The sequence below is a fragment of the Dromaius novaehollandiae genome, chromosome 1 (assembly GCF_036370855.1).
Source record: "Dromaius novaehollandiae isolate bDroNov1 chromosome 1, bDroNov1.hap1, whole genome shotgun sequence".
In the NCBI taxonomy this organism is placed as follows: domain Eukaryota; kingdom Metazoa; phylum Chordata; class Aves; order Casuariiformes; family Dromaiidae; genus Dromaius; species Dromaius novaehollandiae.
In genome coordinates, this window is record NC_088098.1 from 10,812,992 (window position 1) to 10,839,738 (window position 26,747).

At 35.4% G+C, this 26,747-nt stretch overlaps 1 protein-coding gene across 9 annotated transcripts in view; it reads right to left on the minus strand.

Annotated features, from left to right (window-relative positions):
* Positions 1-26,747, minus strand: part of ORC5 (origin recognition complex subunit 5) — a 76,124-nt gene that overhangs the window by 38,549 nt on the left and 10,828 nt on the right. For 6 of the 9 annotated variants that reach the window (XM_064505454.1, XM_064505453.1, XM_064505450.1 and 3 more), the window contains exons 5-14: positions 23,694-23,768; positions 21,250-21,300; positions 20,051-20,162; positions 19,572-19,702; positions 16,613-16,661; positions 15,971-16,061; positions 13,666-13,718; positions 11,350-11,462; positions 7,725-7,772; positions 791-901 (exon numbers count right to left, since the gene is read on the minus strand). In XM_064505454.1, the coding sequence (XP_064361524.1) occupies positions 791-901; positions 7,725-7,772; positions 11,350-11,462; positions 13,666-13,718; positions 15,971-16,061; positions 16,613-16,661; positions 19,572-19,702; positions 20,051-20,162; positions 21,250-21,300; positions 23,694-23,768 (834 nt within the window). Of the gene's footprint in view, positions 1-790; positions 902-1,949; positions 2,028-7,724; positions 7,773-11,349; positions 11,463-13,665; positions 13,719-15,970; positions 16,062-16,612; positions 16,662-19,571; positions 19,703-20,050; positions 20,163-21,249; positions 21,301-23,693; positions 23,769-26,747 lie in introns of those variants that run through there. The other 3 variants (XM_026097663.2, XM_026097656.2, XR_010387375.1) reach the window with 2 other exon arrangements.

Below are 26,747 nucleotides of genomic sequence, written 5' to 3' on the forward strand. Positions count from 1 at the left end.
GATGCATTGTTCTGCAAATACGGAAAATGAATTCTGCAAACTTCAATGTCTGTGAAAGCTGTGATTAATGATTAAAGCATTAGCAACACTGTTGAGGTATCTTGAGCATGTTTTCCTTTACGTGAACATAGATAGCAGATTTATTTAAATCTTGGCTGAATTTCAGACCTAACAAGGAGAAGTAGAAAATATTTCTATAAGCAGAAGTTGAGCGCAACTAGAGGGCAGGAAAGAAATGGAGATCCCTGAAGGCAGACATGAAAGATCTAAGAATAAAGCTGACAATAGGAAACTATCTTTACTTATACAGAATACATATTTACACTTGAGAAACCCAGAACTCTAGAGAAAACTTTAGATTTACTTAATTTCACTCAACACTGTAGTTATGCTGCCATCTAGTGAAATGTGACATTCAGACTCCTCTGCAGAACACTGAGAGCAGGTGCAAATGAAAAATATTACCCCTAAGATGGGTACATCACAGGAAACTACTTTCACCTGCAGATAACTTACCCCTCCCTCTGTTTTTTCTTGACCATTAGATGGTTATACTATGCATTACAAGGTTCAGCAAGGTTAGAAAGGTTCAGACCATTACACAGATACAATCCTGAATTCATAGCTAGTAGTACAGAAGAAGATTATCCTGAGCCTTAGACTTAAATTTCTGACATGGTTATTTTCTCATTACACTTCATTAGAATGACGACTTACCAAAAACAATGTAAAACCTTTTCAGAAATTCTGGACACTAGGAAGGAAACAAAGAAAACAAGTATACACTTACCTGGGAAAATATATTTGCAGTTGGAGCAACTCTGTTGTCCACAATACTATATAATATTGCTAACAATCTGTCCAGGGGGAACGGCTTTGGCCCAAGGAGATGATTGCTGGTCTGCAATAGAAATAGAGGTTCCAATTCAACAGATTTTTCTAGAGTACCACAAGATGCTATCCTCACATCTTTTTAGTCTCCATGGAAGCATTATAATTCACAGTATTCCTTCTTAAAGCCTACTTATATATCATAGAAAACACTGAATAGATGCTCATTGATCAATATGATGATATAGATACACAGCTCTAACATGGCTAGAGTCCAAACGGCACAATGCATAACAAATAAGAACATTTTGAGCCATAACAGAGAACCTGGAGCCAAATTTCCTATCTGCCTTCAGATTTATAGATGTGTTTGTCCTATGATTTATCTTGCCCAGCCTAAGGATTAAAGAGGAAAGACTATATTTCACAGCATTCTCAAGGTTTGTTCACAGTTTATCAATAGTAACACAGAACGGACATCTCAAAAGCATGCAGAATTGCTAGCTAGTGAAGACATAAAGGTTTAGACTTACTCTATTGTCTATAGTCTGTCTATAATCCACAAGCACCTACAACAAGGTATGTAAAACACAACAGTAGCTTTTATAAATGTACAAAAGCATCAAACATTTTTAAATACTTTTTTGTATGCTTGGCTTACTGAACACAAATGAGTTACTAGCACGTACATTTTGAAGAGGTATATTCAGAGAAGATTCTTACAGAAGAGAGAGACTACTACTAGTAGTCTCTTCCTCTCATAGACATGGTACTAGTTTCTCTATGTTCCAATGATACTTACACAAAGTTCTTATAAATTCAATTTTTGAAAACAGAAACCCACACGTAATAAAAACAAATTGGCTCATATTAAATTAATTTTAAATCATAGCATAATAGCATGTGTGTGGTGCTTTACTATTAGTTTTAAACAATATTTTTGTCAAAAAGGAATTAAGAAATATTGTTTAAATGACTTGCTAGAAGTATTCTACGCAGATTCAGAACAAGAGTTCCTGGTCTCAAATATTATATTAAACTATTACACAATCTTACAGTCTAGAACATGACTAGAATAACTTTGCAGATTACGTCTTTTTCAGTGCAGCAGAGCTCACCTCATTTTCCACTGCCAAATCTGTATCTACTTTCCACAGATCAGAATAAATTCAGTATCATATCTTCTACTTTAACACCTTCAAAAAAAAAAAAAGCTCACAATATAATGCTCACAAGAGAGCACTGTAATTGCTTGCCCTATGCTTCATCTAAAGCCTTCAAGTTCTCCTGGGGAGCAGGATTAGCTGTGGAGTCAGGAAATACACTGGCTCCTCTGAGTACTATGTTGAAAACATCAGTCAAAGCTGTACTCAAAAACTTTTGCCAAAAGACTATGGTTATTTCGAACTTTTTAAAATTAGGAACCTATCCAGGAATCTGTAACACTCCCTAGATGTCTAAATTAATGAATTAAGAATCAGTGTCAGTACAACACTGGTGTTGATGGCAAGGATGTGCAGGGAAGTTCGGAAGAGAACCCTCATGCCTGTCAATTTGGTAAGAGGTTAAGGCTAACACTACAGTAACCTGATTTACCAAAAACAAAACTAAGCAAGAAATTCCCTAATGTTTGTTGGAAATTTAAGGAACCCAGACATGGACATTCTGCTGCCAGAAGGTAAAGTTTAGCTTAAATATTTCCTGATTTTAAAGTCTGCTTTAAAAAGAATTACTGACTGAGTAAATGCATAAATGCATATGGAACCAACCACAATTTATTACAGAAATGTTTTACTAAATTCTGAACAGTTAGAATAGTTTGTTCAGGATTCATAAATTTACACTGAGAAGAAAAAAGGGAAGAAAACAGCATCAAAAAGTTTTAAAAATTACTTTTCCTATTTCCATTTCTATTCTCCATAGGATATTTCTATTATTCTATCCCAACAGACCAGACAGCAGTTTATGAAAAACAGCATTACAAAATTCTTCTCACGTTTCACTCTATTCTTATTAAACTACAGAAGATTCATAAAATTTTACACGAATTGCCCAAGTAAGCCTCCACTGATGCTGGAGTCTCAGAGAAGAAACAAGCTTTCTGAAATCACAGGTGCAGACTATCAATGAATCTCTGACAAAAAATAATGACAAGCCACATAGATATAGATATACTGACATACATATAAAAATAAGTTTTCACACACCAACTTTTGAACAGTTCCTGCAATAACACACAAAACAGTTCTCAGAAGTTTTATTTTTTTCCACAGCCAAATGCCACTGGATGTGCATGAGCATGAAAGCTCACAGCTACTAGGTTTGCACACCTAATCATTGCCTAAATAAGCCAGTTGCACCTATTTCAATCACAATGAGAAAATTAAGGTCTCACAGCAAAATAGAGGGCAAAACATTAAAAAAAAAGAAAGTCATGTAAACATATGCCTTTCCCATCCTTCTTAGGCTTCTGGATTTTAGTAAAATAAATCGTTAATGTTTCACAGTGACAGCATTCTCTGCAGCACCCTCCCAGGGCCCCTGGCCAGCCTCCCCAGGAGTCCCATGCCCCCAAACAGGGCGCCATGCAAGCCTGCCCAGCGCTGCCCCGGGGCACCATTTGGAGCCCCTCGATGAACCCTGCGCCTGGTGATCACCGACCTGTTGGCAGGGCCTGCTGCGGCCAGCACCCTGCTCTGCTCGGCTGCACCCCGTTGCTGCAGGCCTGCCTGGCCCCTGTCGCGGCCGCATTCGGCTCCCATCTTGCCTTCCTGTAGGGAGCAGCCCTGGGCTCGCTGCGCCCTGGCGTGCTCTGACATTAAATATTGCATTTGTTTACTGCCAAGGTTCAAATTCTCCATCCATTCCTCCTTCCTCATAAGCTTCTAAACTGACTTGTCTTTTCCCCCCCTTGCTATATGGACAGCAAGGGTAGGATTCACCTTGCTGATTAAGACACCTAAATTTGTCTCCTACTACACTCAATATCCCCTCAAGGCAGTCAAAGGAACCCTAGAGCAGATGGCCAGCATCCACATACTTGTTCAGCAAACCACTCTCTAGGCTACCCTGGCTAGAGCTCCACCAAGTAGCACAGGAGCTTCGCTGTCTCATGTCCTTGTAGACGCCTACATTTAACTGCCTTATCTGCAAGCTGAGAAGGACCACAAAGACGAGGAAAGGAACTGAAGCATTTGTCATACATGGAGAGGCTGGGAGACGTGGGGTTGTGTACAGCCCGGAGAAGAGAAGGCTCAGGGGGATCTTGTCAACCTGTATAAATACCTCATGGGGAGAGTAAAGAAGACAGAGCCAGGCTCTTTTCAGAGGTATCCAGTGACAGGACAAGAAGCAAAGGGCGCAAATTGAAATACAGGCAATTACATTTAAACATCACGGCTGTGTAGAAGCGGTATCTGTGCTCTCATACCTCTGCAATTCTGCCTGCCTTGTCACTACAGACTGGCGGGGCGATCACTGAGTTTTGTCTGTCCCTAGTCGCTGCCTCTGGCCCTGACTCGGCCACACCGCATCCTGGCTCCTTGGTGCCGAGGTCGGCGCTGCTGCCTGCCTTGTTACTGCGCTGTTCCCAGCTCACCTGCCTTTGCGCAGCGGCCGGCCCCCACAGCTCCCAGGCACCGAGTCGAGACCGATAATTTCTCCATCTCTTGGCTGTGCTCCTATACAGAGCTACACGCCAGCTTCAGACTAAAACTGCATTATCGGAACGCTGCATATTTACTGAACTTTGTATTTACAGAGCTTTCCTATTGTTTATCCTTCTTCACACCATATACATTTTTCTTTACATCTGGACTAACACTGGTGGACATTCTGGGCATTATAGTCTATTATATGTAGTAACATTGAATTTAACAGAAATGTAAGTTCCTGACTTGCAATGTTAAAATGTTTCCTAAACAACAAATTTTTAAAAATGGAGAAATACAGTTCACAGAGCAGAACTGGGTAATATTAGACTTTGCTCTCTGCAGGCAGCACTGTTGGGACTACAGAGATTTAGTTATGACAGAGACTGTCAAAGTTCTGATGTGAGAATTACTTGTTTCTTTTTAAGTTTGTATTTCATTCTCTCTACTTTGACATTCAACTTCCTTTTTTGTAGTGTACATTGATCTATTCTTACTAGCAGCACAGGCAAGATTAAAGAAGAATTTCAAAAAGAAAGTCTGTTTCAAAACGATCCGGGGAAAGGACAGCTCTCAAACACACCACCCAGCACTCCTGTGGTGCCAGTTATCAGTAAAACACAACTACTCCTTTCTTCAGCAAAACAAAAAGCCATCTCCAGTACATGTTTTAGCTTTTAAAATCCAGGAGGTGTCCCCACAGCTATCTTTTGGTTAACAAAGAAAGCAATGTGAAAAATACTGGAAATGTAGTGGCCAATAAAGTGGTCAAAACATTACCGAAACCTTATTTACAGATGAACCTAATCCACTTCAGCGCAATACCCTCAGTCAGAATGCAAGTACGGTACAAGCTATGAATTGCACTTCTGTTTCTAAACATGCCAAGTCTGTGAAGCATATTCTTTGCTATCCAATAAAAAAAGAAAGTGAACAAATATACAATAGTTGAAATGCGTCCACTCCAAGTAGCTAGCAAGCACAGTCAGCATGTAGTAATCCCTGAAGTTACATTTAGGATACAGTTATTTCACAAGTTTCTTGTTCTTACTACTATCAGCTCTCTGCTTTGGTAGAACATTGTTTTGAATTTTCAGATTACTTGCTAGACATGGTTCTTGGGGAAAAGCCAGAAGAGCTAAATAACATTGAAGTGCTTCTTCCAGAAGGTACATTTTATTAGAATTCTTAAGCAGAAATGAACTCCCACAAGAATGGGAATAGTTCAGAAATACCTCCAAACCAACAGTGGTAAAGCATGAGGTCCATAAGAATCTTCCACAAGGAGCTAAGGCAGAGTAACACTGAAAAACAGTTTTATAAAATCCAAGGGACCCCTCATCTCACTTCAAATCAAAGAAAGTTATCTTCCACATTTAGTTCAACAAGACTTTTCACCAGTTGCCACTACTTGTGTTTGCGCCCTTTATCTACAGTGTCAGAGTCCTGCACTCCCACTGTATAACTGGCCTAAGTCTTTTAACAGTCTGTGAGCCATGTATTCACATCACCAAATTTCAAACAAGAACAAAAATCAAAAGTGCTCTTTAAAGAGTAAAAGCTTAACCCAAACTTAATTACCTGCACAAAAGAGAGCAAGTTCTTAATCTGAATTGGCTGAATTTTCAATCTTTTTATCATAGCACTAAAGACGGAACTATACCTCTCACCTTTTTGAGTAGAAAGCATTTCTGAACTTCCCTGGTTGTTATACAAACAAAGAATCTTAAGTTGTAAGCTAGAAATTCTGATACAAATGAATCCTACATTAGAATTGAGACAGACATACTAGACAGTTCCCCCCCCCAGAAAAAAAAAAACCACACCAACAAATGCAATCTACTGGGGGACTGACATCTGAGAAAGCATACTTCTGCAAAAGTAGCTTTACCAGGGAAGACATTTTGAATCGCTTGTCACTACATTGGCAAAACATTGTCCCAGATCAATTAAACGAAGAAATCCAGCAAATTCTGCTGTTATCAGCAACAAGACAATTAATGGAATGATAAAGGCATTTTCTTTCTCTTGAAGAATTCAGAAGATTTAGTTTTTTCTGATAAGAAAGTATTAGACTCTGGACTGAACAAAGAGTTAAGAATCAAGAAACAGATTTTTAGCCTGGCTGTGCCTTAACTTTTAAGGTAGGATTTATTTCATCTAATGTTAGCTTCCTGCCAAGTAAGTATGTACGACCGAACTAGTTTTCTAAGCTCCCATTAGAGTCAGTAGAAATCTAATCAATACAGTTGATGGTGCAATTCTTCTGACTAAATGGAGAATCTACTTAGGATGAGATGAATCACACCCTACACACCAATGCCTGCAACAACTTGCTCTGCATTGTCTATAAAAGCCAACTAGCTTTTATAGGCACCCACTTTGAGTTAGGTGATCTGATCTGTAAATCTGACTTTAGACAAGTTTCTCTGAGTAAAAGTATACTGATATAAACTGGCACACCAGCTGAAGAAAATGAGTCTTTACTTATAACGTTACATGTCTCATCTTTTATCCCTGTATTTCATCTTCCTTCACTATAAAACTGTAGTGCCACAATCTACAAGTCTTTGACCATATTTTGTCTGAAAATAAATCAACAGGTTATAAATGTTAAAACCTGATTTTTTTTTTTACATTAAATTATAAATACACATAACACACGTACTTGCTGACTCTGTTGGTATAAACTGGTGCAGCTCCACTGAAATCGGTGGTGTTTAGCTATTTATATCTATGAAAAGTTTAGTTATTCTGATGGAATAGCAACATTTTTGGTCAGTTTATTCTCTCTACATAAACAACAGATAGGATTGCAGAGTTTCCAATCCTCAACACCTAATTTTAAGCTCTTATATTTCATTGCATGACTAGGAACTAAAGTGACTCGATTCTCAAAACTATTAATCACCTATTACTCTAATATCCTTGAGAGAAATTCTGAGATCTGGCTCTTCCACGTATGATGCTGTTTAATTAGCTTTATTGCAAATTTAGTCATACACAAAAACATGGCTTTAGGAGACAAATTAATGCTACAGTTAAATTCCAATCAATTAAAAATGTGTGTTTCATAGAGAAATTATCATCAAATAAAATAAATGCACTGGTAATGGTTACTTCATGAAATACTGTTCCTTCTACAGTCAAGAATATATGAGGAAAAACAAAACACTAAACTAGTGCAACAGCAGATGAAAAATCTTTGTTCTTGATCTCAGAATAGAAAGGTAAAATATATACCTTTTCATGTTTCTTCATAAAGCTGGTCTTCTTAATTTTCCCATGATGCTGTAAACAAAAAAGACAAAAGCAAATATGATATGCAAAAATATTTTATTTGTTCTATAGCGACGACAGAATCAAAGAAAAACCAAAGAACTGTGCATTACATATCTTATGGTAGCACGCTATTTTGGTTCTGCTTCTTTCTTACACCTCCATTATTGATCTCTGATCTTAGCAGTAACCCTTCTTACCATAAACCCTAAAATCACATTTGCCTTAGTTCTTGCTTCATAGTTATCAAGTGGTACAAAACCAGAAAGTCACTCTAATATTTTTTTGTGAAAACGCACACATTTATTTTCTGATCTAATCACAGACTGCTCAGAAAAGAGAGTAGTTTCTTTTTTTTTTTTTAATATAAACTTTTCATATGCCTCCACCTTCCTCCCACCCTCCAATCTCATGAAAAGACAAATGCTTTATTTCTTTCTCTTTCCAAAAAGGTTTAAATGATGGCCACTTGATTTTTAAAATGCATCCATCTGAATGAGTATTTATCTGCTCCATTTTAAGAATTCAGATGGTATCTAAGTTGACAGAACAACAACCAGGAAGTAAATCAATCCAATACAAAGATATTTAAAGGTGCAAGAGTCGAAGGACAAACAGAAAGCAGGGGGACGATGACAACGATGACATCGTTTATAAAGGATTAGCTCTTGGATCAGCCCTTAGATCTCACCGAATATATACAGTAAACTAGATGTCATAAATGAGAGTGGGGGAAAAAGAGAGATGAAGGATGACATGGAAAAAAAAAAAAAACAGAATTACACCACAAAAGCCAAATGTAGGAAATATTTTATTTAAATAAGTAAACCATGTAAAATCAGTGGAAAGGCCCAGATGTAACACTCCTTAAACGTACCTGAGTGCTATTTAACAAAATATCACCCGAGAACCCTTTCCACAGAATTGAGAAGATTACCTTATTAGCATGCTCAATGAAATCAAGGAAAAATATCTCCAGTGATGGAATTCGGTTTCCATTCTAAGGTTTTAAATCTTGTACTTGGTATTTGTGGACTTCAATGCTCAGCAATGTCAAGATCACAGAAACTGGCTTTTTTCAATTGACTTTTGAAGAGTGCAATATTGTATAGAGCTTTAAGTTTCCTTTAAACAATCCACCAAACTAAAAAATTTGTTGTTCATCCAGTTAATACATGTCACACACATACTTACAGACAGAAAAATAACCTCTTTCCCATGACTTTGAAGAGTACTGCTAGAATAGTAGGGACCACCTGGATGGGAAAAGTGATCAACCCTGAGGTTATGTGGCATGATAGTGATGGATCACAACAAACTGTTCATGCATTTTAAAGGTTACACTGGGATCTCCATATGGTGTATTTTAAGTTACACCAAAGCTGTTCCAAAGCAAATGAGTAGGTACACTATTTCTGTGCAAGTACAAGGAAATACATGAAATTCAGACCTAATTTTCAGTTTTTAGCACTGTTCCCTATTAAACGGGCAAAACAGACTTTACATTTAATCTGTTCTCTTTTGTTTAAAACTACCTTTTAAAAACTACTTCCTATTTTTCACTTAACTTGTCACAAAGCTTTTGAGTTTTCACATAACTAATAACATCACTGTAGATTATTACTTCATTGCTCTATGAGGTTGTTAGCATTTCAGGCTTTTACAGACTGTAACTTTTTCTCAAGTTGTGGGGTAACCTAACGCCTATCCCAGCAATGCAGATTAGTAGCTCAAAGACCACTCTTTTGTTTACCACCCTTTTGCCATCTGGAAACCCTTAGTTAATTAGGCAAAAAAAACCCCAAAAAACCACACAACTGTAATCTACTTTGAATCTCATTTACAACCCTGACAAAAGTAAATTATATTTTTACAGCCCACATGATTCATACAAACACTCAACTTGAAGGTTTCTTCAAAAGTGTTGGTCTTGTTGGGCTTTGAGAAACAGCTATTTTTGAACTTTGTCATAGCACCTAATGAAGCGCTAATTGCTCTCAAATGATCCCCCTGGCAGGAATGATAACTTTTCCTGCTTTATCAGTTCTTGGGAAAATATTTAATTTTATTGATCAAAATGCCTACACAGTCCCTGCTTCAAACACTGTAGAAGTTCACGTTGCAATCTCTTCTAAAGGTTTTTGTAAGGCTCATGGGCAAGAGGTGGAAACTAACTTTAGAGATACTGCAATAAAGTAGACAGAGAAAAAGAAAATTGAGAAGGTTGTTCAGCGAACACAAGCCGAAAGATGTGGCAGTTTTTAGTAACATGCTTTACTGACTTGATGCTTGTAGGCTTTCCTGTTTGAGTTCCAAGATTGATTTTGCCCAGACTTTCCTTATTCTTTTTTCAGCAAGTAAAACTCTTACAAAAAATTGCTTTTGCCAAGTGAAAAAACAAAGGATGTGATCAAAAAAAGAGAACTTGTCAATCTGCACTTATGACAAGTAATCTTCCAAACTTCTACAGAAAGGACTAGAGAAAAAGGCTCACTGTAGGATCATAACAGAAACATGAAATTCATACTTAAGACTAGTACACTCCTACTGGGAACTGCAGTAAACTTCTCGAAACATGTATTTACAACTTTTTCTTCAAGAGGAAACTTTTTCAATATGCATATTCTTACAAACCTCTCACCTCTTCTTTTGCTTTTTTTCCCCAACTGTTCACTCTCATCTGCCGTATACCATACATTTACACACACACACATTAATACACACTGTAGTAATGTAGAATACCTTGAAGAAAACATGACTGCCCAATCACTTTTCTGAGATCTGTCTTCCTGCCCATATTTTGACAAACTAAGACCTCAAAAACAATGCAGTGAGGCAGACTTGCATACAGATCCTTGGTAAGGTCTGGGAGACAGACTACAAACAACAGCACCATAGCACCTATTTGCAGCATGACCAAGATGCAATCCAAAGTGGGGGAGAGGGGGGATAAATATATAAATAAATAAATCAACCTGTACATAGCAAGAACTTACAGAAAAAGAGGCTTGGTCCACTGTCTGATACAGATACAATAACAGATACAATATATTAATCCTAAAACGCACATTACCTTCACTTCAGCATAAGAAGTGCCTGCTAATGGAACCACATCTTCTACAAAAGCAATTGTTTGTAGGTTTTTGTTTCAAAAGCTGAAAGCTGTATAAGTAAGTCAACAAAGTGCTATGTCATTTTATTTCATTAAAGGTGAACTTAGTGAAATAAACTGTAGTGTTTTGCATCTTCCTCTGAAATCTAAATGTGGCTTACACCCAAAGATGCTGCAGACACTTGATTAAAACCTTCAGGAAAGAGCCGTATCAACTCACAAATACAAGGCACAATCCTTATGTTTTAGCAACATTTTGCGTGGTTTGGCCTGAAGAGCAAGTAGGTTTTATTAAACATTAATAATAACTAACTGATCGTTACCAATCATGGTATGTGATCCACAGACAAACTTACAATCAAATCAAATGAACTACACACAAAACAGATTTCAAAATGAACTGTTAGAGTTTTAAACCGGAAAAAGCAGTATGCAGGAATCCAGCATATAGCACTAAGAAAAAAAAAATGCCATTACCTTAAGAAAGAACCTCTTATCTGTCCTAACAGGATTGTAGGAGGCAAGGTAAGCAGCTATCAGAAGGAATTTGGAGTAGTAAGGAAGTTCCACATGTGCATGTGCAGAAAGTCCTATAAAATAAACAAACAGTTTATGAGTCCTGAAACCTACTCTAAACCTCCATAAAGTTCAAAATTAGACTTCTCTGCATTGTATTTCACTACTGCAGTCTATACATTTTTTTCCCTCTCTCCTGCTGTATTCCTGTAAATTTCGTATGGCTACTTTCTACAGTCCTGTTATTACAGAAATAAAATCAGTAAAGGGGCAAGGAATAATGGCATGTAGCTTGACTCTTCAATCAAAATAAAATTAGTGCTCTAAATTCCTTCCGGACTTTTCTCAAAAGCTGCATTTAATCATCAGTGATTCATAAATCACTAAGCTGAGATCTCCCCAAATAATATTTACAGCACTTTCATTTAAGGTAATTTGGACAACAAACAGCGTAGATCAAGAGATATACTTAAATATCACTGCAAAGCTTTTCTCCAAGACCTGACCTTCAGGCTGCTCCAGACAGTGCCAGACACAGTTCAACATACGAACCAGGCTACCACAGAGGAGAAAGAACCACTGCTGCAGTATTTCTGAGCAGCAGTTCAGCATCTCACCATCTTTAAAGACTTTTATTTCGTACAGAAATATTTTCAAAATGTTAAACTCAATCCAGCTGATCTCACCTAATACATGTAGAGTCCATAATTATTAAATTGTCACATATTACAAGCATACAAGAAGTACAGTCTACTGAGTATCTTCCTTCCCTCTTTCCACTTTTACTCTGTAATTTTTCCTTTTACATTTGAGTCACGCTGATCACTGTAGTTGCTTCTTTTGCACAACTTATGCATAAGATTAGGATGATCAAGCCACCTTATTTCATCACTTGTGTAACTAGGGAGACCTCAAAAGGGTCTCTTTTGTGACTTCTCTTAAAAGTTCTCACTTGAATTGCTGCCTGATCTGTGAAGTAGCAGCACTTTTATGCTTTAATTCACAAACATCAGCAAATAAAGATCAAGGTGTTAAACATTTAAAAGTTACAATTAGACTCAGAGCCCTTAGTGTGACGAGAAGCATCCTAGATTATAGTTACTGACAATTTCCTTTCAGGTAGTCACAAAAGAACAGCAGCTTTACGTTTCATTTACAATCAAGAGGATGTTTGGTACTGCATGTTAATTACAAAATGCAATACCAAATTAAAGAAACTCTTACCTACGGACAATTTAGCTTAGTACAGAAATGTCTGTGCTTCTCCTCCACTTTTTTGATCTGCCAATATTAGTATTATGCACTGAATGATTGGCTTAATTACATCTACAGTACAATTTATTACAATTGCTTTTTAAGCATAATATTATTGCGAAATGCTAACAAGACAATTTTTCCTACTGCATATACCTAAAAATCCTGGAAAACATATTTTCAATAAAATCTCTCTTTTGGGAGCTGTCAGCTGTGAAAATGTTTCACAGCCATCTGGGTCGGGAGGGAGAGAATTTAATAAGAACACTGACTCAAACTCCTTTGGTCAACAATGTAGAAGAAACACTGATTATAAAGCAAATATAGGATGCACGCTCCAATGACTGCAATTATCTTAACAGACAGTTTTAAAAGGTGGCTATTTTATCTACTATCTAACAAAGAAATTATTTATCATGATAGATAATATGGAAAAATGCCCCCAAATTAAAACCTGATCAACAAGCCATGACTGACTGACATCACCAAGAAAATATTTCAGTAATCCTTCCTAAACTGTAAATCAATGCTAACAGAGACAGCTTTGTGTAAAGCATAAAATCCACAAAGCTGTACTGCTTCAAGGAAGGCACAGAAAGAGAATTCTTGCAATTCTGACATTTCCCTTCACCAAGACACAAGGACACCTGACACCTATATTGTTTAGGAATGTGCTAAGCCAGCATGCTGCATCAGGTATAGTACTGCCTTCTCTGCGGACAACTCTAAACATCCCTCCCTGAGTATTACACGAGAATATCGATTTTATGGAAACCTGATTTTGCCCACATCGGACTGTAGGAGACACAACTCACAGGAAATATGCTAAGGGAAAAGATGGTAGAAGTACTTCAGAGAAGGCCTTCTCAAAAAACCTAATTTTTCTACACTGAAATTGAATGGTAATGGGCAGTCTAGTTCGTATTAATTTCATTCATATATTATCAGATAACAGCAACCAAATCAACCTGAAAAGTACATATTTTACATTACAAGCCCATACAGAGTTACTGTATCTGATACCTTTCAATTGCCCAGGTTCTCCATCAGCACACTGTAAGCGTTCCCACTGTGAGCTAAAAGACAGATAATGCAATATTTATATGAAGTATATGCTATTCCAGGTAAAACTCTCTTTTAGTGTGAGCTACCCACTTAGTATCTGTTTATTTAAACTTCATGACAGAGTGTACAATGCAGTTATTAAGGTAATAATTAAAAATATTAAGTCTTACTATATTGCATATAAAGTCTGCACTTTCTTGACACTTCAGCGTATTTGAAGAAAATACAGAAAATACTTTGATTTATACATCTTAACATAATATTGAGTATAAACTAATGATCAAATAGCAATTTCTTTCCATCCAGCCCTCATCACTAAGCAGATATCAATAGTGTTTTTAAGTTGTGGGAACAACGCAGGTTTAGATAAAAAGCAAAGACACTGACAGCTTTGATTTTTTGCTGGCCTATTTATCCTACTGAAAACAATATTATAATTATGTCATAATGTAATTTTGAAGTCTAGGTAAAAAACAAAGCAATACTCGCTCTTCATTGAAAACCTCTGGAGACATCAAAATAAACATTTTGTCAGTGAAAACAAATAACTGCAAGTAGTTTGGTGCTTACCTAAACAGCTGCAACAATTGCACTTTGAAGCTTCCAACAACACTGTTAGAAATGTCATGATTTTATTTCACCCATTCATATAGCACTCAGGAGGGGGAGGAACTATTTTGTTAAAGTACCATTGATTTATGTAAATCTTCATGCACAGTGTCTCAGCTAAAACCCTGTCTCTGACTTACTTTTCATGTGCTACATTTTTATCAGCCATAACCCATAAAACTTATGAAAAGTTTAATGAGAGCTGATGTAGCTCTAATGAATGAGCAACCAAATTATCAATGAGCAAAGTTTTTATCCAATGTCTTTCTTACGAGTAGAAAAAAAGTTTCATTTTCATCTCAGTTTCAGCAGCAGAAGAGCTGATAAAGTTCTACTGCCGCATTTTACAACTTGAAGAAAACCCCAGAGTAATTAGTTATGTGGCCAGAAAAACTGATACAGTTGTTTTAATTCCTCAAGCATTTACGAATACGTAGACATAAATCCTACAATTATTATGCAGAAACTCAAATTTATAATCAAAGAAAACACCAAAGAGGGAAAACAGTTATTTTGAAACAATGCATAAGTTGCTTTATAACATACTGTTATATTACACCCTAATTAGAGGGGGGAATTACAGAATATAAAGAGTTAGGAAGATCCTGAGTAGACGGTGTAATGATGATCAATACTTACTATAAATATGTGCTTAAAGCAAATAAAATAACATCTCATTATACAGTGAAGGCTAACTCACTGGAAGGGAAATCAATTGTCTTTTTGAAAGAATAATCACTCTTCCAAGAAATCTGGCAAAGACTTACTACATGCCCAGCTTCGGTTACCAGAATATTCTATAGCCTGAATGACATTCAAAGGGAAGAAATCATTGTGTTTTTATCAAGATAGAGAAACTGAGCACTAACAGATTATCTCTACTCACACGGTGTAACATCAGAATCACAAATCTTAAAAATGGAAAAGAAACTAAGCCCGATTCCTCTATTACCATTAAAAAATAAACAACATGATCCTTTTTCTAGCACCCTGGCAAGATAAAAAAAATAAACGAATCTAAAACTATACCAACAAGCAACTCAGCCCATTAGCAATGCCCTAACTCTTGATGCTGTCAAAAATGCTAATTCCACATCAGGAAAATTTTGCCCATGAACAGTTAAAGAAGGGTCAGATAAAGCACAGTACATGTATAAACCCAGCTCTAGTAAATAAAGTTAAGGAACACAGCTGTTCAACGTGTGTAGTGTCTTACAGGATTTCGAGGCTGGCATGCATCTACAGTACAGTGAAGGATCTGCTGAGTCAACTTGGTGTGTTTTCACCACATATTTTGATGCTGGATTCCCACACTTAACAGTTCCACACCTGACAAAACTTACCTGTCTACACGACCATTACTAAAGAAAAGAAAAGACCACAACCTTCTTTTGCTGCTTTACTTATTAAATAACTTTATATGCCTCAAATAAAGCTTTGCTTAAAAATTTCTTTCCTAAGGAACCCTATTTGCACTATTATATGACAAGAAAGAAATGCATGTTTAAAGAGCAAAAAATATTCTGTTTAGCAAAAAAGAAACACTACCCATGAAACTTACTTGAGATTTCAAGTAAATGTTTAGGGGGAAAGCTTGCTAAAGTATTAAAAAAAAAAAAAAAAGGGGGGGGGGGGGGAGGGGGGGAGAGATTACCTGGATATTTCCCGGAGATAAACAGTCTGCATTGCCTTCTTCAAATGAGGTTCAATATTTTTCCAGAGTTTGCGGGTGTCACGTTCATTTGCTGCACCAAGTCAGAATGTTAAACGTTTAACTTATGGAACACTAAAACTCTATCTCCAACATCTGAACAATCACAGGCAAGAAATAATCAGCTCAACACCCTGGCTCCAAAATGCTGTGTTACAGTGATGCACTACCATCATCCATTTGTATGCACACGCTACCATGCAAGGATTATTCTCTGTGGCTATTCTAAGGCATTCTAGGACAGCTTAGCAAAACCTCTGCCCTTGTTTTCTCCTCTTAGCCTAGACAGAAATACGCCTTACTTTGCTACTTCACAGAAGCACTGGCGGTTGAATGAGGAGAAAGTTTTACAAGGGAGAACCAAGTTTTCACAGCATTTCCTTCTTATTTCCATAAAACACTATCAACAAAGGTATGCATCTGCTTTTGCTGCAAATGCTGCCTGCTGGGTGCAGCTGGCATAAGCTATGCTGTTGTGACCAGAAAAATGAACACTATGAGGATCAAAACACAGTCCTCCACAAAACCAAGAGGAGGGTGCCAGAGCTCTTATACTACCTGCTCACATTAAGGACAGATACTTACCTTCTCCTCTGACCACTGGTTCACAGTATTTAGAAAAATTGAGCGCTGCCTGCAGAAAGCAAAAAGGACAACATATTAAAAAGGTATTATACATTTGATCTAGCTACAGAAAATAACACATAGCACAACTCTTCAGTTTGTAAAACCGATGAATTATTTTCCAGTAAATAATTACACTGCTTTGCTTCCAAACATTATACTATGAAACATCACATCATTTCTATGGATGCAAATCAAACAGAAGTAATCTATCATTAGATTACTTGGCTTTGGTCTCAGGAAAATTTGTTTACTGTACTTAAAGGTTGTCGTTTTAAAAAAATTAGCATAATAATTAAACATCATGAATGGAATAAATATTTTCAGTATATTTTTTTCACTCCATCAATTTTCAGAAAAAAATTTCCCATTCCAGAAGCAGCTCAGTGTGTTCAAAAGGAAGCAACACATAATTACACATACAAACAGAAATGATAAAAAAAAACTACTAACACATTCCACATTCAAACAAATTCCTGTTGTCTCTGATAAAATTGTGGGATTTTTGGTGAGGTTACAAATCTAATTCTGATTTTTTCCCCAAATGAATAAACCAACAGAGCCAATAATACATAGGACTATAAAATAACAATCTTCACAGTTTACTCTCCTTTTGTCGAGTATACTACACCTTATAATTCTCTGTGCTAGTACACAGCACTTAAGGCAGTAACTTCCACATATAAATTTAAAATAATTTCAAAATGTATTATAATAATCATGCACAATGAAAAACATCTGGAGTTTATAGTAGGCACTACAGAGTTGTACAGAGCTTACAGATACCTGTATTTGTCTGTCATTACTTTATACAGAAAAGGCATCTCATGCACAAAAAGAATTTAGCTCCACAGATCTGATTGAAAGCATTAGGAAGATTCAGAAGTGAACAGAAATAAATAAAATGTTCCTGGGTAGATGGAAAGGAGAAGTATTGCCAATATACACAGTATGATGATATTTTGTAAATGCAAACCTGAAATGAAGTCTTAGGCATATCCCAATGCACAGAACTTAAAAGTGACCTGAACGTTATATAAAGATCCTACTTTTTGAATCAGTCTGTTTTATATATAAGCTGTAACACTCACTGTGAATTACTTGCATGTTTTACGTTGCTACTGCTAAGAACTAAAAGCCAAACTTAAGTTCAGCATCAGTTATCCACAAACACTATCAATTTTCCCATTTAATCATAGCTCAATACAAATATTTCCAAGAAAAAAAAAAAGTAAAATGCAATAGCTACAGCATAGACTTGTAAAATATTATTAAGAGAACAAGAGGCAGCCCTATCACTTTTTATAGATTCAAAAGCTACACCTACAGGGGTCAGATTACAACATTGGTAGAAGGGAAAAGAGATAAAGATTCTGTTAACAAAACAGAAGTGTACATAGATGTTTAAAACACTGAGGTTCATGTAAGTCAAATAAATGTTCATTTAATAGAAAATCCTGTCTAACAAAACAGTGATCCTGTCCTCATTCCTTTCCCACTTATCTTGGATTCAGTGAAGAAAACATTAACACAATTAAAACTTTCCATAATTAAATTTTCATTTATCATTCCTTTAGCTTAGTGCACTAGCCATAAGCCACTGATCCCTTCAAACTTTTAAAATTACAGCAAGTTCTCTCTTCAAAACAAAGTTCCTTGTACTTGTAAGTACATTTAAATACTAATCTGATGAGCTAATAATTGGTATTGTTATTATCTGTTATTATTGAACTTTTCTTATGCAAAGGTTGCCATCAAGTAAAGATAATTAGACTTTTTTACCATTAGTTTGTTTGGTATTATACTCATCAATTGATATATGGTTAATTTTTTTTCCAGAAAATATTCAATGTATTTTTGTTTCCTCAAATATTACCATATTGCAGGAACATTTGCCTTACCTATTTTATTCTTAATTCCACCAGAAAGACCATGAAAGTGTTTCTGAGAGTCCTCACTTCTCTAGATCCTTGATTCAAATTAATATACTATGTTTCTTTAAAACTGTGCAACAAGTTTGTAGCAGCTTACTTTTAAGTCCTCCATAGGTTGCAAATCAATGGAAAAATTTTGCACTATTAAATAATAAAGAAAAATGTTTCAAATCTTAAATTAAATTTCCTATAAAAGTTGAAGTTTAAAGAATGTTGGATAAAGTGACAGTTAAATGTGATAAACATAGGAACAGTAGAAGTGGTTGGACATGCAACGTTTTTCAGAGACCACTTAATTGAAGTTATTCCTTCACATCTTGACATTCTAGGATTGCACTGAACAGTCCAGGAAATGATTACAGCAGAAATCTATTTGAGGATTACAGAAGTCCAGGCTAGCAAGAAGGTAGCACCAAGAGCAAATTCACACAATACCTACCCACATCTAAAAAAGAATTTGAAAAACAGAGAAGCACAGTGAACCCTACCATTGTTTTCAAGAGTAAAATGGTAACTTGTACTTCCTATTGCAAACAAAGTATCATTAACCAAGTCCATAATGGAGCTGTTATTCAAAATGTATTTATCAGTAAAATATCAGTAGGCATTAAGCTTCTATCAGACATACCTCCTCATCCCAATAAGTGAAAATGTGAAGCCTGGTCCTCGCAGCCATCCTCAGCTCAAGCAATTTCACAAAATCAGAAAATCCCCAACAGAAGTTCTAGGCTGGGTGAACCACATGCAGACTGACATGTCATCAGTACAGCATTTGTTGCCTCTGACTGGACCAGTACACTCAGCACAGCACACCAGAATAACTGCAACCTTGGTCATGGATTCTTAGGGAAACTGTACTTTGTTCAACCACAACACTTGCTCTTTGTCTATATTCAACAACAAATCTAGGTTTTTCAGAGTTTTGTATTCAGAAAGAAAAAACAGAAAAAAAAAATCTCAAAAAACCCTAAAGGAACTCTTCTCACCAGATGCTGAAGTTCTTTGAGGTCCCTGCAGACCATGTAGAAGACACCAAGCAGAATATTAATGTATGCAGCATAGAAATCTGCAGAATATTCTGGAGGATGATTATGAGACAGGATCTTCTGCAAGTGCCCTGTTTAGATATAATTAAGTTTTCCTTATTTATAGTTAACTTAGTAAACTGACCAAATTTTACAAGTTAAATGAAAAACAAAACATAATCCTCACTGAAAACAAACAAACCCCAAAACTCCCTTAAAAGAGCCAATAAATATAATGGAACCAAAATGTTACTTTGGAACATTACAGCAAGAGAAAAGTTTTTCAGAGTCTGCGTGAACACAGACTTCTGTTCCAGCAGCTATTATACATTCCAGATTCTGTAAAAGGCACAGTGGTTCATGTGAGAAAGCATTTCAATTGTGTTTGACAGAATGTAAATATTATTCAATCCCCTAGAAGATTAAAAAAATTAGATTACCTATGCTGTAATCTGGAAAATATAAGGTGAATGGCTCAAAGCATCCAGTACTTGGACGGAAGAGCTCCCATACTATTTCACTGAGCAAGACAACTGTCACATTTCTGTCAGTCTACAAGGAAAAAGGTGGGGGGGGAAGGAGGAGAAGGGGACGAGAGAGAGAGAGACACACACACAGATGACTTTACAATGTTAAAATACTAATGAGAAGAAAGATTACTGTGATTTAAAAAAAAAATCATCAAATTTAGAGTGTAATACAAATTATTAGCATAGTAATAAGGCTTCAACTGCCCTAATCAAGAAGCTCATACATTTGCAATTTTCATAATTATCTGAAATTTCTCTGCATCTCTTGCCATTTCATTGACATTTAAGCTACTTGGGGTGATAATGCTCTGGCACTAGACAATACCAAGTGGCTTCCATCCTTGCACCCAAAATTAAGACAGCATTTTGCTTTGGTAATTAAACTTGGATTTGCAGTAAAGCACTCAGGAGGAGTCAAAAGTCACAGAAAACTCAGTGCATTCTGAAAAAAAAGCTACCTACTACTTTATTTTAGAGGTCAGTTGGGTTTCAAAAAAAAAAAAAGGAAAAAAAAAGAAAAAAGAAAAAAGAAAAAAGAAAAAAGAAAAAAGAAAAAAGAAAAAAGAAAAAAGAAAAAAGAAAAAAGAAAAAAGAAAAAAGAAAAAAAAGAAAAAAAAGAAAAAAAAGAAAAAAAAGAAAAAAAAGAAAAAGAAAAAAAAGAAAAAAAAGAAAAAAAAGAAAAAAAAGAAAAAAAAGAAAAAAAAGAAAAAAGAAAAAAAGAAAAAAAAGAAAAAAAAGAAAAAAAAGAAAAAAAAGAAAAAAAAGAAAAAAAAGAAAAAAAAGAAAAAAAGAAAAAAAAGAAAAAAAAGAAAAAAAAGAAAAAAAAGAAAAAAAAGAAAAAAAAGAAAAAAAAGAAAAAAAAGAAAAAAAAGAAAAAAAAGAAAAAAACCCCCAATATTAACTGTATACTTTTACCAACTGTTTTGCTATTTACCTACAGTGGCTATGGGTAGTAACATATTCATTTTTAAAAAGTTATTAACAATAATACACTGGCCCTGAGTTTGCTGATTGGTCATTAGATAACAACACATTTTCCATAAGGAAATAATCCTTATTTGATCACCCTTCAATAGATGAGGATTTTTTTTAAGATGAAACTAACTAACCTGGGAAGCTGATGTTTCATTCTTCCTTTCTGCAAGTTTTTTGCAGGTGTACTAAAAATTCAGCATAAAAAAAAAAAATACTTTAAAATGTAGTTCTTCAAGAAAGAAATTTCAGAACTATCGAAGCAACTTAGAAAAAAAAACAAAGTAACCCAATGGAACCAGTTTTTCAAAATATCAAAGTAACACAAAATTTTAAAATTCAAGACAAAAATAAAAAGTGTAACACGAACTAAAAAGAATGGAGCTAGAAAAAAAAATGTTAACACTGCTTTAATTGCAGCATATCTATAAAAACAAACAGCCATGAATTTTCACGAGGTAAATGTGCCACTTAGAAAGGAGATAAATTTTCTTCTCAGTGAGTGGGAACAGCAGATTTTAGAAAACTGCCTTTCTTTCCTTGCTCCATATCACAGCTCCTATGTAGGTTTCAGTAAGTTCTGAGAATGCCAAAGTCTATGGTTTAAATTCCTAGACAGTGTCCACAGAAAATGCCAGAAAGGGTGCTCTTAAAACATATACCGGTGCATGACAATATTTCTAATAAGACGTGTGAACCACCTCAACAGAAAAAAAAAAAAAAGAAAGTGTTACTTCTCTTTCTGTGAAATTCAGGGGAAAAAAAAATCTTCTTTTATGTAGTCTGGTCACTTCTTCTCAAAATGGCACCACCCATATTCTTCAGTGTTTTTCTTACTCTGGTTTTATGCAACTTGATTTTGTCAGGAGAATGTTTTTCTGGAGATTTTTTTCAATTTTGTTCCTACCCCATGCTTCCTAGAATTTCAGCTGAGAAAACTATTAAGATGTATTCAGTTCAATTCCTGATAGATCTTCCAATATGAATGTCCTAACTCCTTCCCTACCATAGTCCTCACAGAAACCAAGTGTCCTACGACCCATCATCACAGATGATCCCCCAGTTCCATGAAATCTTTCACCAGTAATGCAGTTTTCTGAGCATGAAAAAAGGAATGCAGTAGATTTGCCTCTACAACCTCCATTTCTCCGCAACTTCACCTGCACAACAGTTTACAACACTTCAGTCCAGAATCCACATCTTAAGTATCTGGACTCTCAGTAGTTTAGAAAGCCGACTAACTTATTTAGAGGTGAATTCTGAACTTGAGGGTGCTTTAGGATATTTAAGTCTTAGCTTATGCTTTTTTGGTCCCCGAACAGCAATCGTAGTTCTAAGCTTTCTGCCTTTAGTCTCTGTCAGATAAGTTGCTTCTGGTTCAGGGGTACCAACCTCCAGAACATGGACAGAACAGACAAAAAGGGCCAGAAAATGCATCACTTGCCAGGATTAAAAACACAGCTGTGAATCAGTCTTCATGCAGTAAATGGTGAAATCAGTGAAATCGATGGTGAAACCAGTGTCACCAGAAAACTAAGAGTACCATTCAGAAGTATTGAGATAACAAGTATAATTTCCTCTATTTAGATGTTCGGATATTTCAAAGTACCACCATCTCCTGGTTTTGTTTTCAATTTACTTTCAAAGAATGCACCGTGTTTTCTTTTTCCAAGGCATACTTGGAAAGGAATAGTTGATACTCCGAAATGAAGAAAAAAAATGTAGTGTTTTACTCCAATCAGAAATGTGCTATACTGCATTCACAATATAAATGCAAAACTCTCTGCTCTCAAAGCGTATTCTGAGCTCTTGAGCTGTGCAGGTCCAGTAGCGACCAAATAGCTAGTGGTGCACTGACTGTCAGGAAGGCCATCACACAGGGTTCCAAAGTTTCACGTGGGAGAAACTGGGGAAAAACAGATGTCTCCTGAATTGCAAATTCATGCTACCAATGCTGAACTCATTGAATTTGGATTGAACTCTCTGAATCAGCAGCTGACTCAGAAGTTGACTTTACACTCCCACACAAACATTTGACAGACTCTAAAAAGGTCTCTCTCTTTTTAAATTTTTTTTAGTCTTTTGATGCCAAGCCAAGAGGAGCTCTGTTGAAGCTTCTCATTATAGATTACAGTCCTCCTGAGCCTTATCTTTGAGGAGTTTTTGGCAATTATTATAAAATTTTAATGAAGAGCAGAAAAATTTTATATTCCTCTTAAAATCAAAAATATTCTATAAAATACAGCTATATATCTGAAACATCCTCAAAAGAAACTAGAGAAGAACAGACATTGTAAAACAAGATTATCATTAAATGAAATTTGTTTAAAACTGAGAGAGTATTAGAATCATCTGCTAATGTTTAAATTCTAGTTTGGTTTCTGGTTTAGCCCACTGTCCTGAAAGTTGATCATTCTGCAGAAAAAATAAAAAAATTTAAAAAAATTTTAAAGAGAGACACTCTGCAACTTTTCTCTGAAGAATTACTTTTCATGACCAGTGGGCCTAGCTGGACAGATCGAGTATGTTAATTTACTTTTAATGTGTAGGAAACATATATTAATTTTTTTGGGGTACTTACCAATTCCTGAAGCCTAAGAAATGCTGGCAGGATGTTTGCCTCCATTTCCCTTAGCTGCTCTGCTCTATCCAGTACCTTTTAGCAAAACAAAACAAATTATTATATAGATGTTAATCTGCATTCTCACGTGCACTTTAACTCTGTGCATTCTCACGTGCACTTTAACTCTGAGCTGCTAGAGTAGTAAGGGAGCTGCAGGATAGCCACCTTTTTCCACTATGAAATTATTTTTTCAGAAATAAATACGAGCTGCCACTTAATATTTTTCATTTTCCCAGTTGTTATCTGGGATTCATAAAGTTGAAATTTGTTTTGGGAGAAACTCTTCTTGCCACAGTGTGCAGCCTACAACTTTAGAAAATTCCCAGTATTTTATGCAAACTCTGTGTAGTAGTAACAGATGTGCAGCATATCTACAGTTTAAACAGGAACCACTTTTTCTAAACAACTAATATACTTTAGAGCCTACAGGAAAAAACGGAAGCACTGCTCAACTGAAAACACTAATGGTTATCCTTCAGCAAAAAATTCTTATTCCCAATACCTTCAAAATCTTGAGGGGAATGAAAAAAGAGAATAAAACCACATTTCTTTTATGTTTTATTTACCACTCAATATAAAACTGAGTTTTGAAACTCATTATTTCTTTTGGATTATTGCTGTGGAAAGAGATGCTATAGTTGCCTAGAAAATTATATTTTATGTTTCCTCCCCACAGCAAAATATTAAGACATCTATCACTTCTGTTGCCCATGCTAAGAAAAAGAACTTTATGTGGACAACTAACAAATATTTTATAAAAAGGGTATTTCAAAATCATACAGTACAGAAAGAAATGTGATACAACAGTATCTCTGTAATCAGAGCTCACACTTCTTGGGACTCCCTTTAATATTACAATAAAATAGTATGATTTTATATTGACATTTGTATTTGGTTCATACAATAACTGACTTCACAGATGAAGACAACTTTAACTTACTGACCAGCTTTAATCAAAATTCATTGCAAATAGAGGTTACATATTTTTACTAAAATAACACCTGTTACTAGACCCAGTAATATTCAACTACTGAACATCAGGTTTTAAGTTCTTGACTTAAGCGGATCTTGCTTCTCAGTTAAGTGGGAAACAAAATAGAGTGTATAACAGACTGATGCTGGCTTGTGGAATATTACAAACAGTTGACAGAAACAGTCTAGTGAATGGCCTATGAATGCACACCTGCCTTATTCTTCAGTTTTACTAAAGATCTGTTATGCTTTAGCTGTTTTAAAAAGCTTTACATTTTACAACTGAACTGCTAAGTTACATTAAAAACAGCAGCATATTACTTATGTAAAGTACTAAATAATCTAAATGCAAGAATGAATCCAAGCTGCATCTGCCCCAATTTTTCAGGTAGTTAGAATGAATAAATTCATTTTTCACAAGTAATCACCAGCATTCAGCACCCATGCATGGTTTAAGAGACAAACTGAAAATCCTTTGCTTGAGAGCAAACATTTATCTTGATTTACTCTGAATTAATTGGGCTGAAATATTACATTATTTGATACCAAAATAAAATAGAATAAATTAACTTTGCCAGTTTGTGTTACCAGCATGCAGTTTGCCCATCAGTCTCAATTTAAATCATTCTATAATAAATCCAGATGACACAGGTTAATGCACATAAATTGATTTCCCTCATTCCTGTCTGTTCCCATGCAGAAGAAAAGTGAAATTAATTTAATATTTAGTTCTTCTGATTTAGCAACTATTTACCTGATACAATTGAACCTAAGTATCTCATGCCTTGCCTTCTATAATTAGTGTTCAAGAACTTTCTAATATTCTGAGCGATACTAATTTTAGTGTAACACGAGGTACCCTTTTCTGATGTAGAACAGTTTTTTAATTCAGATATTAATCTGAATGTAAAACTTTACGTAATAAAGTATTTTGTGAAATTCCCTACCACTTATTTTAGTAATAAAAATCATTCTTATTGAATCGTTGAAGGATACCAGTATGACTTTCATGATTGTAAATTAAAATGAATCATCTATGAATAACCTCTTACATACTGTATCATTGCTTTTTTCCTCATCTAACTTTTAAAAAGTCAGATTTATTAACTTTAACTTTATAAGCTATAAGAAATTATGAGATTACTACTGCTTCCACTAAACATAATATGAAGTTACTTTACTCAGTAGTTAAATATTTTAAATGAATATATTTAACTATAACTGCTGAAACAGAATAAAGAATTTTCAGCATAATTATGAACGTCTTGTTTGACTCTAAAAAGCAAAGCAATATGCTCGATTGCTGTGATAAATATGGTAAGTGATTACTCAGCATCATTAAGCTTTCAATCTCAAATCACTTTCAATTTTAGTCAAATAATCAATTTGACCTCTTTTAACAAATCCTTAATTCTTAATGCTGGATGAAAATTCAGTACACATATTTTGTTGGTCCACTTTCAGATACACAGTTACATATCACTATTACTACAGAGGTCAAGTTTTTAAGAAAAACTAATAGACTTTATTCAACCAAGTGATAGAGCTAGAAAAAAAGAAAGTTTTGAGGAGTTGAAGTCATTTTTTCAAATCTCTTATGTGCCTGAAATTTGCTTCTACCTTTATCTGTTGGTGCAACAAAAGCTATTGCTGTTGTCTGCAAATTTTGACTCCTTGATGTACTTAGATTATCACAGAAGCAAAAATACTAATATTTTACTACTATACTGAATCAGCCACTCCTTTGATCTGAATTTGGGTATTTTTTCTGTAGACTGCCTGTTTCTTCCAATTTAGTATGTCATCAAATTAACTTTTTTCATTGCTCTCTTTTCTTCCCATCTCAGTTTAAAAACCTCAGTTCTTGTTGCTGAAGACTGCAAGTTTAGTTGAAGACATAAGACTTCAACAGCACTGGAAATCATGCATTTTAATTCCTTAATATGACTTCTAACTTCTATCTACTCAACCTATTCTTGTTACTCATCTGCTACATACTTCAATTCCTCCCTGCTTTCCCCCTTTGCTTTCTCATTTTTG